The 20,342-nt window shown below is 32.6% G+C and overlaps 1 protein-coding gene across 1 annotated transcript; it reads right to left on the reverse strand.

Annotated features, from left to right (window-relative positions):
• Positions 1 to 13,315: 13,315 nt before the first annotated feature.
• LOC134686271 (uncharacterized) lies at positions 13,316 to 20,248 on the reverse strand. The gene is made up of 2 exons (XM_063545941.1): positions 19,616 to 20,248; positions 13,316 to 14,009 (listed from the first exon to the last, which is right to left on the reverse strand). The coding sequence occupies exons 1-2, from the start codon at positions 20,175 to 20,177 to the stop codon at positions 13,636 to 13,638; spliced, it is 936 nt and encodes a 311-aa protein (XP_063402011.1). The 5' UTR covers positions 20,178 to 20,248; the 3' UTR covers positions 13,316 to 13,635.
• Between the last annotated feature and the right edge of the window lie 94 nt (positions 20,249 to 20,342).

The following is a 20,342-nucleotide window of genomic DNA, read 5'->3' on the forward strand; positions in this document are numbered from 1 at the left end:
TTTTTTGCGTTCAGAAAAGGTGCAATCTATCGAACTCAATAAAGGTGTGCTTGATAACATTTTGTGTTTTAGCTATGTTGTGATAGGCTTAAGATTATTAAGTCATTCAATCGACACACATCGCTTTGAACGAACGTCAAATATTCAGATGTGGGATTTGGCAATACTTTTTACTTTCTTAGGTTTCTTAGAGATACAAAAAAAAATGGCTTTGTTGGTTTCAGTTTAAATAAAGATTCTGATAAACGTTGGTTGATAAATGCACATGAAAGAGCTTCAGTATCCTTAAATTATCAAGATTTGGTAGGAATGGTTAACCCTGAAACGTCCGCCCAAAAACAAACTCAGAAAAACTCGAATGAAGCGAGACGAAACTGATGTTTTGAAATTGTTTCAGACACTGCAAAGCTAACCAATTCCATTATCACATCTGAGCAGTTATATGGCTTGTTCTAGGGTTCTGTTGCTTCTTCGGAATTAATGTGCGACCTTCTAAACGCGTATGAAAAGGGAAAATTTGCTTCAGAAATTTTCATTACGGAACGGCTTATTCAAAAGTCAACCTATATCTTAAAAACACTCAAAAGAAAATCATTGCTTACATTTTTAAAAACGGAAATAAAAAGCAAGCAGTTAATGGCTGGTAAGAACAACAAAACATTGAGAGCAGATGAAAAACATGTCAAACAAGATAGGTGGTTATGCGATAGGTTCTCCAGTTTGAATTAGGTCCTCTTCCAATGTCTCTTGCAAACTTTGATGGAACACATGTAATGAAAAAATAAAATCTGTCCTGAGTGGTCTTTTAGAAAATGCTCATTCCTTAGGAAAGCATGTGGATATTTGATGCCATGGCAGTTATTCAAACCGTTACTAGGATACCAAGCACCTTTTTCGATTTGGCAATTATTATTTAAAAACCCATCCTTTTAGTTACGAAAAGTGGTCCCGCATTGATTTTGTCACTGATTAGTATCCCAAAATATTCATAAAGAAATTAGAACGGTTTTTGGGAGAGCAAATCATTACGACAAGTTCTAAACCATCACAATCGTGTTCTTTGGAAATGTAAGAAATGTTTGTTAGTTGGGGGAAACCAAGTTGCTTTTGTTGAACTCTTTGGTTTTGAAAAGAGTAAACAATCCTATAGATTTACACTTGAATGAATTGATTTATTTGTATCACATGGAAGTATGTGCCACATATATGTTGAAAATGAAATAGCGTAGACTGGTTTTAGCTTATAATCAAACAGGAAGAAAAGATAAAAGAGTGTTTCTTAATGCAAAAACATGCAGCTGATAAAGGTAACGACTCCATTGTTAATCAACCTTCTGACACTAGGCTTACTATTTTCACAGTTGCATATCAATTCTAACGTTGTAAGTCTGACAGATACATCTTCCAAATGCAAATTATCAAATGTGCAATCAATGTGTGCGAAATTTGGTGAGAATGTTTGTAGAAAACTGCCAGAATTTCATGCCAATACAGGTTGTGATTCAGTAAGTGGTTTGTCTGGTAAAGAAAAAAAGCAAAGCATTCGGCTTTTTGACACGTTTTGTGGATTTTTCAGAAGGTCTATTCCATCTTGGTGAAACCTATAAAGAGGTTGGTGAAGAGTGGAAGGTTTTCGTGTTCTATATATGACTATGAAATTAAAAAATATCGATGAATAAAGATCAGAACGTTTTGAAATGCAAAAGATGCAATGTTAAAGCACACTAAACAATTTGCAGACGAAGAAATCTGCTCTTAAACAAACACTGGTCTGTTTTCAAACAACTATGGTTGGATTGTTTAGAGCGCTTTGATCAGTATCAATTTGCTAGACCAAGCACCAGCGTTAGATGCTTTGATAATTCTGATGTGCTGTTCATGTATAGCTGGTTGTGCCAAAAAAGATGTTCATGTATTCAACAAGGTTTATCATGAACAGATAGCTGTATGTTAATGCTTGAAAGCTTGATATAAGCATTATCAAATCGTTGATATTGCTAATGATGACGACGAAAATAATGGAAATGAGGATAATGATAATTCGGTAGATGCAGGTGATCAAACTGATGATGATTCTTTGGATTGACCTTCTGTGCGACCTTAAAATGTGGTGATTCGGTTGTTAAATTAAAAAAAAATATATATAGAAATCTAGAAACCCTTACAGTTTTGTGTGTTTTGATATGTGAGTTATTTTAATGAATGTGATGTATAAAGTGACAGAATCGTGCATTTCTGTTTCTGTTATGTTTGTCGTTGATTCTATGTTTTTGTTTCTTACCTTTAAATTTATGTTCAACAGCTTTTATATACTTTACATGCTTTATGCTCTATGTTTCAATGTGAAAAAAATACCATTTTATCAAGAAAATTAGTATGTATGCTTTTTTTATTCACAATGATGACTTTTGGAAATTACCCTCCACCTTTTTTTCTTGGGCCTCTACGATTTAAAAATTAATAAAAAAATTAGCCTGCGTTTTAATAAGATATGATGTGTTCCATTTGATAAAAAGTATAGTACTGAATACTTCGTTATTTTTACATTTTTCTGTAAATATTTGCAAAACAAAATTTTTGATATACCCTTAAATAAGTCCCCTTTTGACCCCTTTTGTACACTTTTTCAAAAGTCTAACACCTCTTAAAATATTCTTCAGATATTACTCTTCAAATTTATACAAGAAAATTGCGGTACCCTTTGGTTGTAACACAGAACTTAATTTTTGCCCTACCAGCTGATGGACTATAGGTTTTAACAACATACATACATGTAACATGTAATTAGAACCTTTAACATATAATTTTTTTAGATTATATTTCTTTCAATTTATTTTAATTATTGTGAAACAGGAATGTTGGTATATGGTCTGAGAACCACCAGTCCTAACTGTTATCTCATCACCGACATCCAAAATCGTAAAAAAATCTCGGTTTCTAGTTTCGTACCTTGAGGCGACATCACCGTAATAGGTATCAATAATCATATTATTGTTCTTATAAATATAGTAATACTCATCGAACGTATTTGACATCATGACTGCAGAAACATAGTACAACCCAGTAACAGTGCACACGAATTTTCCAGTTGATTTATAAGCAGATAAGTCGGTTATTCCGATGTTAGTTTTTATATTTGAAAAATGCACTACATCCCCGCCCGACACAGCAGAAGTTGATGAACGACATGCAGTAAGAGCAACTGAAAGAAAAAGAAAAAATGTATTTTAAAATAGTTCATTATTTCATAAAATAAAATAATTAATGATTTTAACTCAATGTATACATTTATACATATATATGTTATAATGAAAACATATAATTATGATATGGAAGCGTATAGATAAGCGCCATGCACAATTTCATTTATTTGTTCCTATGGTGATCTATGGTAACTCGAATAATTCAATCCCTCTTCGTGTCCGATTTCCTTCCACGCGAACGACTGAATTATTCTGATAATTGATGGTTGCCGCGATATAACACACACCTTTTATAACGCAAGCCTTTGCGAAATAGCGCAAACATTCAGTGTAATAATGCAAACATTTGTGAAATAACGCTAATATTTTGATTTCAATTATTCGTTAAGATTTGTTTATGTTATGATCAAAATCTATATTAGACTTACATTTGACATTTGTGATATACTTTGAAAGAATTGTTTTTGTAAATATCGGCATTTGCATGTGCGTCTACATGGTATAGCTGTCAGTTTAATTGTTGTTGCGATTTAGTTAAAAAGAAGGACAATGAACACAGGTCAAATCATAATAATTTTTGCATAGTTATAAATGAATGATTGGAATGCAATTATACACAAATTAAGAATTGTTTTTGTATAAGAAAATTATATAAACTTTACAAGATTACCGTTTCCTATTATTGGGTATACGTGGGGTGCCAAAAATATGGGTCCTAATTTTGCGAGATTTTATATAAAAATTACCTTCCTTTTTAATGACAACCCTTATTAAAAATGCATTTACGTTTGATAACTGTATATTGATTTGGTGTATGATCTACATATCATATATAAATATGCTATTGAGAATCTTACATTATAACTGGTCAATTTTTATATTAAATTAAATCAATTCATTTGAAAGTTCACCTGGTAAATTGCTGAATTATGAGTGATGATGAGTTAGTGCTTATTATAAGCATGAGCCATTTTAAATATTGTATATAAGTATAGGGCATCCATTCTTAAATATTTATATTATAAAATCAACGGTACCAATTTTGTTGCACCAGATGCGCATTTCGACAAAACATGTCTCTTCAGTGATGCTCGTGGCCAAAATATAACTGTAGGTACTGAATTTCAGTGAATGTTATATTTAAATGGGTACTTTTTGAGGCAAAAATGGCACACCCTTCCAGAAAAATATCGAAGTTACCCCCACCCTGTGATCACATTACTAAACACTGAAAGCATATTTCTTTGCAATGAATACAAACCCCGCCGTATGTTTGCGTCTGTCCCAAGTCAGAAGCCTCTGCGGCCTTTGTTAGTCTTGTATAATTTTAATTTTAGTTTCTTGTGTACAATTTGGAGTTTAGTATGGCGTTCATTATCACTGAACTATAGTCCGTTTGATTTCTATAAATCTTCAGAAACTAATTCTTAAAAATTCATTTTTACTAATAAATATTTTTTTTCTTCATGTGTGTTAATGTATGATACATACGAACTCTGACTATAAATATCATAATTTTGAACCGATAATCAAAAAAGTTTCTCATTGGCTCTCTATGTTAATTCTCTTTTTTTTTTAAATATTAAATACTCAATGGAGTAGGTACGAGTAGCGTAACAAACAGCCTTCCATTCAAAACAAAAACATTAGACATGTGCTTTAAACATGGGTTGCGTTCAATATCGTAGCGGCTGTTAAGCACGATATTGCGTCTCAAATGGTAACGTCATTTTTTTACGTTTTACGGCGATTACCGATTTATATTTGGGATAAGTTTTGTATTTCGCTTGCAATTTTTAGTTTGCACATCAATATGAATACTTCTTATACTGTTTTGTTGTACTGATAAAATTGAGAATGGAAATGGAGAATGTGTCAAAGAGACAACAACCCGACCAAATAAAAAACAACAACAGAAGGTCGCCAACAGGTCTTCAATGTAGCGAGAAATTCCCGTACCCGGGGGCGTCCTTCAGCTGGCCCCTAAACAAATATATACTATTCCAGTGATAATGAACGTGAATGTGCATTTAATATTTCCCAATGAAAGTATTGTAAGCAACAAACAACAAAATATATCGTATTTGGGTAATGCATCAGCTTTATGAAATGAGAAGATATATACGGTATGATGAGTGCCAATGAGACAACTCTCAACCAGAGATCAATTGACATAAAACGTATTAAAACGCAATTTTTCCTATTTAGATCCGAAAAGGAGGAGGATATATATTTTGCTTTAATATACAAAGTTTGTCGAGAATTACATGTTAAACCGGTCTTGCTTATAAAATTCACTATACTTTCTTTAATAGCGGTACACTAAGATTATGAAATGAAACGATTGTCAGAAAAAGAAAGTTTATTATAATTCATCTCATATGTTTACAAGCTTTGTATGATCTGGAGAGGTATATAGCCACGCTTTAGGCCCAATTTTATTTTTAATTTCAATTCTATACAGATGAATCTTATTGCAGAGAAATACAAAAAAAATCGCAGTCAGTTTACGCTTCCCAAATTTGAAAATTTGATAAAGGTGATTTGTTATCCTCTTGTGATACAAAATATTTTCACAACTTAAGAACCTCATCTAAACGAACAAACCCAGTCATCGGATTTTTTTATGATTGTTTGTGGTCTTGTTGATAGTATCTGACTATCAAGAAAATTCTATCTGAGGAACTATATACAGATGATCCATCATAAGTAGCGTACCCCGAATCGACAACGTTGAAAATGTACGAAAATCGTCCAGTGGACAAACTTGCAAGACATTTCATTTCTTTGAAAACGAAGTAGTTATGACTACGGAAGTTATCAAAAAGTATGTAGCTCTTTTGTAAAGTTAAAGCACAATTACGGAAAAGGACTATTTAGCATGCAACTAATCTAAATTTTTAATAAATAACGTCGATCGCAAATGACAATTTATTTGTAAAAAACGAAAAAATCCGACATTGGACATCTTGCAAGACATTTGCCAGAAGCCGGTGCATTTTCATATGTAGTGTGAGTGCTCCAAAAATTCGATTTTGATATGGTCTATGTATGCACATATATGAGACGAATTTACACAAACGAAATATCTTAGAATCTTATATTTTAAAACCTATAAATTTGGATAACTTAACATCTTCCAAAATCTGACTAATATGGACACTATTTGTTCCAAAAAATAGCGTTGGTCGTATCAGAAACACTTATCCAGTAATATTGTTATACTTTATATATGAAGCATATCATTCTTTTGAATTTTCGTGGATATAACACTATTTTGAAGAACACAAACACCCCTGCTAAAGTGAGTATGCGTATAGTCTGTTACGTCTAACACGCATATTTTTGACGTTTTGTCAATATGTTGTCCTTATTTTAGATAAAATGCTTTTTTTTTAATTAAAAAGGATCAGATAAAGACCGATTTACACGATTTATATGCAAATCTATTCGTTTTTTTATTGGAAGCCTCTACCCCTTGAGATGCAAAATCTGACACCCCGAGCGACACTTTATATAAAAAGTAAAATCACAAAAATATTTTGATGAAAAACTAGTTTTAAAACCAATTAATTTTAAGTATGAATCTGGTATTTGGTTAAATTCCAGAATAGGAATTCAATTCTATATAAATGACAAGGGGAGTCGTCTAAAGTAGATTTTTATCCAGAAATTTGCATATGAAGCCTAAAAATCTGCAACACGGAACACTAGGTAGAGGTGTTTGAGATACCAGAGCACTGAAAACGACTGATTTTGCTTACAGAAAATAGATTGTGTTTCCGTGCAGTACATTATATGTTACTAAGAATTCTAAGAAAAGGAAATTTTGTTACTTGAACTTACTTTGATAGTTTCTTTTTCGCTTCGAAATTGCCACCCCGTGTCAAGCATAGCCGACACCCCGCATGTGGCGTTCTACACGGTGATACTTACTCCATTGAGTATTTAATATTTAAAAAAATAAAAATAACATAGAGAGCCAATGAGTAACTTTTTTGATTATTGGTTCAAAGTTATGATATTTATAGTCAGAGTTCGTATGTATCATACATAAACACACATGAAGAAAAAATATTTATTAGTAAAAATGAATTTTTAAGAATTAATTTCTGAAGATTTATAGAAATCAAACGGACTATAGTATATATATTTGTTTAGGGGCCAGCTAAAGGACGCCTCAGGGTGGGGGAATTTCTCGCTGCTTTGAAGACCTGTTAGTGACCTACTGCTGTTGTCTGCTCTACGGTCGGATTGTTGTTTCTTTGACACATTTCCTGTTTCCATTCTCAATTTTATTTAAAGGTTGATGAGGAATTTAAATGTATGCAGCCTCCTCCATTTACAACAGATGCATCCCTTGAAAGTTAAATAAGATAAAACAAGCGTTGCTTTATTTTGCAAATGTTTGCGTTATGTACAACGCAAAGGTAAACAATACACTATAGCGCAAACGTATAGGAAGAAGTATAAAAAAAAATGTCTGGAGCTATAATTCGCTTCATTAATATGAAATGTGTAAATACATAACAACGAAAAAATAACAATGAACGTTTATAACACATATTTGGCCCTTAAATTAATAAAATCTTGAAAGCTCTGTATATATAGTAGTTGATTTCCCACACTTGTACTTTGAATTTGATCGCTGATTTGCTATTGAATCTAGTCCCTTTTAATATCCTTAAATGCTAGAATATGAAGTTTGATTATATAACAAACTGTAATGATCTCGCTATTTATACTACTTTATGTTACCTCTTCGATCCTTTTTGTATATAAAGGATAGTGAGATAACGGTAACAAAGAAATGTTGTATTGGTGCAGTTTATAACATATATTTACCTCGATTGCGCATGAGAGAAGTTGTTCGATTAAGTTTTTCAATTTTCAATTGAATGTCCTGAAATTTACTTGATGCCTCTTTCTGCAAAGTTGAGAGTTCAAACAAAGACAGTCCGGTAATATTATATATGTCTGTGAATGTTTCGTTTACTCTCCTTTCGTCTCTTAAAATTTGTCCCAACATTTTATTTTGATCATATGTAAGATGTCTAATAGAATACATGGTCGTATTATAAAGCGCCAAAAAATCTTCATTTCTGGCTTGTTCTCGACTGATTAATGAATGAACGGAAGAGTCGACAGTTTGTACCTTATCTCGTAAATTCTTCAGCGTTTGTATCTGATTTATACTCTTCAGCTGTTCTAATTCATGCAACTTATGTTCCATGTCCAATGTTTTATTTTCTAGTTTTCCTGTAATGTTTTGTTTTCGTTCAAGAGCTTGTGTTCGGTTTTTCAAGATTTCGATTTCGGACAATTTATGCTGAAGTTCGTTTGTTTTATTTCTCAATTCATCTGTTTGCTTCACATACTTGCTTTCCAATTCATTAAATTGGGTTTTTAAATGACGAAGGGCATTTTTTAGTTCAGTATTGTTATTTTCTACTTCATGGTATAGTTTCACAAGTTCAGTAATGGTCGCATTTACACTTGATTGAGCTGCAACTTTCTGTTCTATGTCCTTAAGTTTTAGTTGTAACTGGGTCGCCAATATATGCAAAGCCTTCTCCTGTTCGGTTCGCAGATCCTCAAGGTCATGATGTATCTTCATTTTGTCATCAATTGTGAGGTACTGATTTGAATTTTGTGCGCCGCTATTTTGAGGTGTATCCAGAAGGAACCCACTCACTACTACAATATTGATCAAAATGTAGATCCCAATCATTTTGTATTTTCCGATGTACAAACGATCTTCAGTAGACAACAACATGACGGATATAACTATGTAGGTTATCAGTTTTAAAATGATAACAGTGATATACATGTACTTTGATAGATATATATTTCATATCACATGGTAACACATTACATAATTAGAGTCTACTTGTTCTAACTGTGCTATAATCTGGATAATGCACAGCTCTAAATCAAATTTTATATAAAGATTGTGAATATATTTAACAGAAACAATAAAAGATCTGTCATTTCTCGAAATAATATTAACGTGAAAGCTTACAAGAAAATTTGAATATAAAAAAGTGATAATACAAAGTTGATGTACCTCCCTTTCACTATACCAAAAGGCGTATTTCCACTTTATCAATCCAACAAGTTAACCTTCCTGTGAGCTATTATAGATTGAATACCGTCCGAATATTTTCATATTTAAAGTGTATGTAAATTGACGGCGTCAAATGAATGTCAAAATAGTTATTGGTCAATAAAATCAGTATATATCATTTAATCCGCATGTTCGGGACGACCCATATGTTATAAGGAAATTTTTGTCTAAGGACAATCATATATACCATGTACGGGGCGCCAAATGGAACTCTTGTGGCTTTGTACAAAATTCAATTCTGTCAAACCAAAATAATTTTTGTCTTACAAAACTATGTGCTACAGACTTGTTTTATGCGAACTTCAATTTTGTGATGACAAAATTCCTTTTTGTAGACAAAATTCATTTTTCAAACAGGTATGCAAATATAAACTTATTTGCATACAAAATTGACTTTTGTTACCCGGTATGGAAATTAAAACACAAAAGTCACACAAAATTGACTTTTGTGAGACAAAATTGATTTTTGTGAGACAAAATTGACTTTTGTGAGACATAATTAAATTTTGTGATACAAAAATCAATTTTGTCAATTTTGTCACACAAAAGTCGATTTTGAAAAGACAAAATTCATTTTTGGGACAACAAGATTCATTTTTGTGACAACAAAATTCAATTTTGCCTCAATTTTGTGAGACAAAATTCATTTTTGTGAGACAAAATTCAATTTTGTCAATTTTGTCTCACAAAGGTTAATTTTCGGACGACAAAATTCATTTTTGTGACGACAAAATTGACAAAATTGAATTTTGTCTCAATTTTGTGAGACAAAATTCAATTTTGTCTCACAAAAATCAATTTTGTAACTTTTTTTAGACAAAATTGACAAAAAAGTCAAAAGTCATTTTTGTCTCACAAAAGTCTTTTTTGTCTCACAAAAGTCTTTTTTGTCTCACAAAAGTCAATTTGGTCTCACAAAAGTCAATTTAACAAAAGTCGATTTTGTATGCAAATTAGTTCACAGAATCCAAACTAAGTCTGAGTAAAAAAAATGAATTTTGTCAGGACGAAAGGGACTTTTGTCCACTGAAAGATAAATGACAAAATTTGTAATTTGTAGTATGTTTATACAAATTTTGTTAAACTGCACTCATTTTTGTTGAACAAAAGTCACTTTTGTCCGTACAAAATAGAATTTCGAGTACAAAACCACAAGAGTCCCATTCGGCGCCCCGTACCATGGACCTTATGGTTTAACGCGCTCCACTCCTCTGTCCTCTACATAACGATGTATCTTCGTCTAGCAACACATAAAAACGAACTGTAAAACATTCGGGGTGATAAAGCCACGTTTTGGTCATTTCAATTCGAAAATTGAAATGTATTACCAGTCTATCCATGATATATCATATATAATTCTGATATTCATAAGACATGCATGTCACATATTAGTATTTATGGCATTTTATTATTTTCAATTGTGTCTTGTGTAGTGGTATTTGCTAAAGGGCTCGAAAATTCTAATGCATATCATGCAACCGGCGTTTTACGTTTCCGCAAATTGGCATTACTTTTCCGCGAAAAAAAGATGACGTTTCCGGAAAAAAAAGTTTACGTTTCCGCAAATAAATATCTTACTTTTCCGGAAAAAAAGTAACTATTCCGGAAAAAATGAATTATTACTTTTCCGCAAATAATTAAGGAATACCTATTGATCGAAAGCAAAGCTATAATAAAAAATAAATATGTATTAAGTTAAAGGCCATCATAATATGTAAGTAAAATACATCATTAAAATGTATGAGAACGTATGTTCAAAAATATCTTGATATGAGTTCATAAGTCAGTTCTTGCAGAATATTTGTAGCCAACACGTCGTACAAAGTCCATAGTAGCACATTTACCGTTTATAAATTTTGTATTTTGTTCAGGAAGGAAGTCCATCTTCTCCTTTTCATATTTCCGAACGGATGCTTTTACAGTTAGAGTTCTCATCTTTATGTAAGATGTTGTCTTCAGTTTCAATAACACATCGACAAAGACAAATATGGTGGGATGGCTAGGGTAAAACTGCTCGTTCAGGTAGGCACGAAAATACTCGACACCATTCGTTGTTCTCTTTTCCTCGGGTCAGGGGTGATGCCCAAATGGTTGGTGGAAATCTCAATTGCCATCTATATAAAATTTTAATACATAATCGGCAGACTTCGTGCATGTATCGTCAGATGGAGCATCGGCAATTAATTCAACAAAGCATTCTTCAATCATGTCAGTTGGCAAGTAAGCCAAACCAAAGATTTCTCAATGAAGTTTAACTCATCCTTAACCGAGTCAGTAGTTATATCTAGTAAATTGTAACTATAATGAGATCAGGACATTTTCTTTATTAAAAAGAAAAAATAATTGATTTACCATATATGTACATTCAAATCTTTATAATTTACCAGGTAAATTTGCGGAAAAGTAATAAATACAAATTGCGGAAACGTATATTTTAAATTTGCGGAAACGTAGTATTTGGACTTTGAAAAATTAGCGGAAATGCAATACGCCCCATGCAACATTGCTTGCAACGTTGTCGAGTTATCCTCTATATTAAAATCATGTCATTAATGCCAGTATTTAAAAACTTAAGAAGTCGTGCTCAAAAAGAGAGTTTTTCTCACCGTTGTAAATGTGAAATAATTATCTACTTTGTAAGACATTTATTTAAATGAGTATAAGTTGCCCTTTTCTATTGAAATAGATTTGCACTTTAACTTAATAATTTATGAATAAAATAGAGAATAAAGAGATCACAGTCATTGAGACGAAATGGCTGGTAGTTGAAAAACATATTTCAACCAATGAAAAAATTGCAAAATAGTGTCACAAATACATTTTTTTGTTCTCCTTTTTACACAAATGCCTTTAAAGAATTATCGTTTGCTTTCGTATGAGTTCATAATAACGTGATTAACCAACAGATTTTACAATAAACTGATGTGTGTATATTGCTTATTTTGCATAGGTACTTTTTCCGTACTGGACAATTTACTTTTAATAATTAGTACTATTTCTTTACTGTAAAGTTATTGTGATATCTAGGCCGAATATTCAAAGTAGATTTCCAGTACTAAAGATTATTGGTACAGAAATAGTACCTATGCAAAAGTAGTTGTATGTGTGAAATTATTTGTTCGCACAATTTTGCAGGTTTTTCATTGGTCTAAATATGAGACATTAATCATACGTTCTTAGTCGAATTATCTCATCTATACTAAGAATTAGTAGAATTCCACATTGGCCGTTATCAATGAACCTTAAGTAGTCAGGTTGCGTAAAATACCACTATCTCTACTACTCCAAATATAGGATAGAAAATTTGTTGTAGTCTCAGTCATGCCATTTTATTAAATTATGTCTTCTCTTTTGGTGCCAAGGGAGGTGATGGCTGTATTTAACACTTTATGTTGGAATTTGATAAAGAAAAATTATAGGTCAAGGTACGGTCTTCACACGGAGCCTAGGCTCACATTGAACAGCAAGCTATAAAGGGCCCCAAAATTACTAGTGTAAAACCTCCCAAATGGGAAAAGCAACGGTTTAATATAAAAAAAAAACCGAGAAACGAGAAACACTTATGAACCACATCAACAGACGACAACCACTGAACATCAGTTTCCTGATATGACATAGGACAGGTGCAAACAATTGCAGCGGGATTAACCATTTTAATGGTACCAAACCTTAAAAACACATCTTCGTGTTCATACCAATGAAAAACCATACTAATGTCACGAGTGTGGTGAGGGTTCAGCCAGAGGTTCTCCCTTGTCTGAAACAATAGTATCGCATCACAACATAGAAAGACACAATAAAAATTATCTATTGGAATGGCTTAACTCAATCAAGAAACGTGGTAATACAAATTTAACACACAATGAACGAATACATTTGATCTGTGATTCAATGCAAATACATAGTTCATAAAAATAAGTGATGAATAATTAAAGAAAAAGTATAAAACCGCTGTTAAATGTTTCAAACAATATTAGAAAAATATCTATTCTAAAGAACTTTGATCAGAAAAGAAATAAATCTGTCTGTTTTATGTGCAGGTTGTTTAATTGAACCTTGAATGGATTGGAAGCAGAGTCTCATATTGTATTATAATAATCGGTCTTGTTTGAATTTCATCATGTTAAACGATATGTTGTGAGACAGTCGTCTATTACCTTACATAAAACTTCAGTATAACATTTTTTTATGAATCTGCTCAAATATGCATATTGTGATACCATTTTTTCTTTAATGATTTATATTATATGATGTACAAAGAATGCCAAGCAATCGCTAAACTTGAGCTTAATCTAATGATTTTTTTTAATTCAATTTAACAATTGTGAAACAGGAATATTCAAATATGTACTGAGAACCACCAGTCCTTACTGTTATTTCGTCACCGGCATCCAACATCGTGACAAGAACTCTGGTTCTAGTTTGGTAATTGTGAACTTTACCGTAATATGTAGTTATCATTGTGTCATTGTTTTTATAAATATAGTAAAGAGCTGCATCAGTGTTTGACATCATAACTGCAGAAACATGGTACAATCCAGCAACAGTACACACGAATTTTCCTGTCGATTTATAGGATGACAAGTCAGTTATTCCAATGTTAGTTTTTATATTTGAAAATTGTACTACTGTACTAGCCGACACAGAAGAATATGATGAATGACAGGCAGTAAGAGCAACTGAAAAGGAAATCAAATCATGAAATAAGTTTAAACATTAAATTTCTTTCTTAATTTTATTATTGAAAAAATGATAATATATTAAGATAAGTTGTTGAGCTTCAAAATTTTTCATATACTACAACAGAGAAGAACTTATTCTGTTTATGTGTGGACTTTGTACAATTATACATAATGTCATAATAGACTTTTAGTTTGATTAAAAAGAATGGTCACGGTGCCTGACAAGATCTCAAACTAGTGTTTTAGTTATTTCTATATATGAATCAGATAAGAAATATATTAGACAGAAGGTAAACAGAAATGATATCGTCTAGTATATATAATTTATGTTCGTTTGAACAAAGAGAATTTAGAAAATAAGTTGTATTAACGTCTATCGTATATTTGATTTGGCAAATCAATTCCATTCACTATTTTTTTCAAGACTTCATCAGATATTTTTGTCTAAAATCGTTATCAAATGCAGACACGATCTCGAAAAAGAAAACTTTCAAAAGAGGGGCGAAAGACACCAGAGGTACAGTCAAACTCATAGATCGAAAATAAACTGACAGTAGCATGGCTAAAAAGAAAAAGACAAACAGTATTACACAAGACAAAACATAGAAAACTAAGGACTAAGCAACACAAATTCCACCAAAAACATTGGGTGATCTCAGGTGCACCGGAAAGGTAAGCAGATCCTGCTTCACATGTGGTACCCGCGTGTTGTTCATGTTATTACATACCCGGAAAGTAGTTTAATTAAGTAGATAACATTCGTGAAAAGGGAACATATCCGATATCATCTGTGAAACGGATGTTCCATAACGGTAAACAAACTAATGATGGCGTCCATAAAATTTACGATGGCATGATTTCAACTTCACCATTTGGAACTCTTGGTTTAACAGATTGTGAGCATCAACCCTCTATCAAGGAAATACAGGCCCTGGAATATCTTATCAATTGGGAGATATATACTACGTATGTTGGCACTACTGGTATGTTGCTACATTGAAATGGAAAGTGTATAATTGTGAAGCTTTAATCATCTTGTTTGTTGTAGAGTTTTATTTTCATCCAATTTCATTGTCAATTTTAAGATGTAAGTCAAGATTTCCCTGCCTGGGTCTGGTGCCAGCAACATTGAAATTTGGCTTAATAATTCCTATGTGTAAAAGCGGACATTGGAATTTTAAAATATGTCTATAATGGTTTACTTTTATAGATTGTTACTCAGTCTCGGATGGAGAATTGTCTCACTGGCACTCATACCGCATCTTCTTATATCAATTAAGTTTTTATACTGTTCAAACTTTGTGTATATGTACTAAGTTTGTTGTCACCTTTACCATGCAGATAACGCTTTATCTGACTGCCAATTACATTAATATTGCCACTGATCAACACATTCAAGAAACATTATCTATAGACATCAAAATATCAACTGTTCAGCTACAAATATAGTATGTAATGCTACATACTATATTTTCTACATTCAGAAAATGTTTTCTTACATAAAAAAAAATTGTATTCACTTTTTTCTACTTATAATATCTGTTTCACCGATAATCACCCAGATTTTTTCAAACGACACCAAAGTCGAATTAAACATTTCTTTTTTTTTAGTGGAATCCCCCATACCCGCCGGCAACTGCAGTATTTGGAGTATTTTTACCAACTAAAAGAGATATGTGACCAAATATCTGTGTTTTAGAATCATTTTTATTCCCAATTAAGCCATTCAAGGGGAGATAACTATTTTAGTAAAAAAAATTATACTGGACTGATAGGGAAATTTTCCTTTGCAGCAAGAGACACCATTTTTCATTTATTTTCTTAAAACATATTATAAAAAATATTTTCTCATAATTTATTTCAAAGTTCTATCGCATAGATTATTTTGTTATGCACAGAAATGTGTTTTTTCATGGACAATCTAAGCAATTTTAGGCAATTTTTAACGACTCATAGCTTGACAAAAAGCACGGTGAGCCAACCTTCTTACAATCTTTTTAAAAAGAGCATAACAAAATCTTTTTTTTTGCAAAGTATTAGACAATTCAATATCGGGAGACATATAACGATGATCTACCTTAACAAACATATATGAGCTTTCTGATTTGCGAGTACTCTTATGTCAGTGATTTGTGTCTATTTTCGTTGTGGCTTGTACATTTCTTTTGAGTTAAGCCAATTGCAACTGAATTTTACAGTTTGCTCCTATGATTGTGCTGTTAAACCACTGTCCCAGATAATGGGAGGGTTTAGCGCTCTTTATACTTTATCTATTATATTATCCGAACTTATTGGATATGCATAGTTACTCTAGTGCGAACAAACTAGACAGAAATATTTTAACAATAGTTATGAAAGGTACCAGGATAATAATTTAGTACGCCAGACGCGTGTGTGTATCTATGAAATATTTTCCCATATATTCAAACTAAAGTTAATTGAAATTATCAATTGATTGACACGGTTTTAAATGCGTTCTTCATATATTATCAAATTTCCCTTAAACAAATATTTTTACGAACAACATCATTTGTAACTTTATTAACGGTAAATAACAATCATTAACTTTCCCACTGCCTATTATTATATGATTTCCTGAATTTCTCTTCTATGTAACAAATCTTTATATGTGTTTGTTTTCTTTTGAAATTTAGACTGAAAAACTAGACGGTCTCTTTAGACAATCTTTGTCTGATTAATAAAGACGGTGTTTGTTTTACTCAGCAAACTAATTTTAAAAGTTCAAGTTTTGCTGGCCTTTATAGAGCTTTTGGACATTATGACGTAAAACTGGTCTTATTTTCTCGATGTGAATTAATTACATCTTTTTTCGATCGTCAATCTCACGTAAACATGACTACTATATACATGTAGATATATATGTGTACAGTCTTCATTTCAAAGTTTGATTTCAGGATTCATATTTCTGAGGGGAAACTATTTTTTATGTGAACATCCTTCATAATGCTTAAGTTTCAGCTCTTAGGATGTTATTCTGACAATGAACTATTTGCACTGAAGAAAAATGTGTGTGAGGATACAAAGCTCCGAGGGAAAGTCGGAAGTCTGTCGTTACAGTTTAATCTAACGAAAGACTCTTTACAAAATAACATTAAAACCGTTCGTCATGATTTAAAAGAGATTCGTCGGTCAACTGGTCGAAGTCAAGATGGAATACCGGTCATCAGATCGGCTTCTCACGCGTGTTCTGTATCTGAGTCGTTTCCGACTCCAAGTGTTCCCCAGATTATTCTTGATCAGATAATCCATTCGGATTATGGACGAAATCTGAACTTTAATAGTAGCGTGACAGAAAATAAGAAGAGAAGCTCGAAGAAAGTTCGAGCAATAACTGGAACGGTTCGTAGTTATAATGAATTAGAAAGTGTACTAAGAGCAGCAAGACGCAGGAAAATTAAATCTGAAGGTGGTTTAACGAAACAACTGCTTTCCATCGACCAATTACCAACAGATTTAAATCAAGTTGATTGTTCATCAGGATTAAGATCTCCGATTATCGAAGACGATGTATTTGATGATTCAAACAAAATCGTTTCTGGCTCCAGTCCGACGTTACAGTGTGTGGAACATTTAGAAAATGCTGAAACGCACTCACATAATCAAAATCATAACCTATCAACACGGACGAACCAAGAACAAAGTAACACAGAGTGCAATAACGAAACAGAAGAAAAACCAAAGGAATCAGCAAATAACATGTCGGGTTTTCACAGTCCATGGAAAGTGCATAATCGATCCGGAAAGTCAATTGACCCGTTAGAAATTCCGAATGTCAAAGACTGTTACCGACCGATGTGTAGACCGAACTGTTCTACCTGTCTTTCGAGAAAGAAGAAAACGCCATGTTTTCTAGTGCCCGGAATAAATATTAGCCATGATCACTTTAACATCGAAGAAAATGTGGAGGACGGTAACCAAGGCAATACGAAAAGAAAAACTTTGAAAATAAAAAATAAAAAACACGAAAACACATCGATCAAAGAGAGCACAATTGATAACGGCGATATCGAGGCTCAATGTACAAACACTGAAAATTACCTTCCTGACTTAAATATTTCAAACGAGAAGGAAAGAAGAGACATTGCAAGTTTTGTTGACGAGTGTTTAGAAATTAGAAGAAATACGACAAGAAAGGTCATAAGTAAAGCAAGAATAACAGAACTTTCAAGACCTAAAGACGGAGGCAGAAAAGACGTCAGATTTTCTAAAACATTCATAAAAAAAGAACTTGAGAAAATGAAAAAATCAGATCCAATTTCTCAGCTAACCTCCGAAGAGCGGAGACGACTACATAGAGTTCAAGGTCAGATTGCGCTATTTTTGGCTGTATTAAACCAAAGACGGGCAAGTCAAGTTAAACCTATGAATGAGGTTTTAGATAATTTTCCAATCCGAGACGATTTCCATCACCAACACGAGCCTGTTGCGTTACCGACAATTGAGATGCCAGGAAATAGCCGTACTCGAAGAAAGGTTTGGTTTAAGTGAATATATCACGCTGGATGTTGAACAATCTTGATATTGCAATGCCTGAACATTGATTCCTTGATATCATGATAAAATTTAGGCAACATCTAACTGGAACACTACTATCAGAACATCAGAATAGTCGCTATCGTGGTTTAAGCCTCTGATTATTTAGAAAAATGTGAAGTGAACAATTTGTATATAATGCAGCCGAGCGGAAGTCGTTATTAATTATAATAATGTACACATATAAAATTTTAATATATATTGTTTATATATGTTTTTTAATATTGGTAAATGTTTGAAAATATCGTGTTTTATTTATTATAATTATCAGCTGATCTCCCTATGTAAGCCTTTTCTAAGAGTAATGAGTAAATAGATGACACCTTATTATGACCACATGAACACTCAGTTGTTCTTTTATGCTAGGAAGATTCAAGTGAAATACATGTATGATGATTTATGTGTTTAAGGTGTATGCTTCTTTGTTTTTCTGAACCGTTTATTTAACATAAAATTATGCAAATGGTTATAAAATAGAAGCATTATTTCATTTCACTTCCATCATAAAATAGGGAGCTCGGTGGAATCATTGTTAATGAGATTACTATAGCCACAAGAGACCAAAGCAAGAGGCTGCAAACCGTCATAGGGGTACCGTACGGTCTTCAACAATGAGCAAAACTCATAATGTTTAGCTTAGGCTTTTCGAGGCGTCGGCCTGCCATATAGGCGAACAATTCAAAAGAGAAAACTAACGGCCTTATGTATGTTACTTTCTGTTGCAACTAAAGTGACAAATTAAAACACTCCAATCAACTGTTGATAGATATATACAAATAAAGAAATGTGGTATGATTGTCAACAAGACATCTCTACACAAGAAACCAGATATTATCTATAGGTTATCATACGTCTTTTAACAATAGGAAAATGAATAAACCCATTCCAAATATTCAGATTTACAAAGACCCAGAAATGACAAATGTAAACGAGAAATCAAGCTGTTTGTTTGGGCTTAAAAGGTTTTATAAAACCAAGCTGTGCGGAACTACTAAGGCGTGCAAGTAAGTGTTCATTTCTATTAAATTTACTGTAATAAAGAAACCTACCTTTCTGTTGGTTCAAAGCAATTTCCTGCAATGATTTATTAAAGCGAATTTGAAAGTTTTCCACAATTTTATCAAATGACGCATTAAATCTGTTCTGTTCGTGGTGGTGATATACCTGCATTGCACTCTCCCTTTTACGTTCATCTTTACTTAATTCTTGTATTTTAAAAGAAAACGAATCCAACAGCGTGTTCATTTTTCTTTCGTACATCTCCGTTTTATTTTCAGACTCCAGTTTGAAATGGTCTATGGTTTCAAGGAAAGACTTATCAAACCGCGTTTGGTCTTCAAGATGTGCTTCTCGCATTGATTCAATAAATGTCTCTGTTTTTTTCTTTGCCACGACGACTGTATCCAGACTGGAAGAAACAGATTCTTCCCATAGCTTCATCTTCTCGGCGTATACTTCCATTTTATGTTCCAAGCGCACAAGTTTTTCTAGCAACTTTTCTTCAAAATCAAACTTTGAACAGACTGATAAGATTCCGGACTCTGAACCAATCGAGCTGGCTAAAGTCGCGAATATTGATAAAATTAAGCATACGAATTGAAAGAATATCATTTTGAATGTTCCTGAAGTCTGCACTTCATGAATAATGTTGTTTAATTGAAGTCTGCGTATCGTTTTGTATCATTTGATATACAATCTGGTGAGTTAACAAGCTGTCACTGAATGTTCTTATTATATAAAGGCGTAAGTGGATTTCCGCGGTGCGATAGCTGAATA

Source organism: Mytilus trossulus, chromosome 10 (assembly GCF_036588685.1).
Source record: "Mytilus trossulus isolate FHL-02 chromosome 10, PNRI_Mtr1.1.1.hap1, whole genome shotgun sequence".
Taxonomy (NCBI): domain Eukaryota; kingdom Metazoa; phylum Mollusca; class Bivalvia; order Mytilida; family Mytilidae; genus Mytilus; species Mytilus trossulus.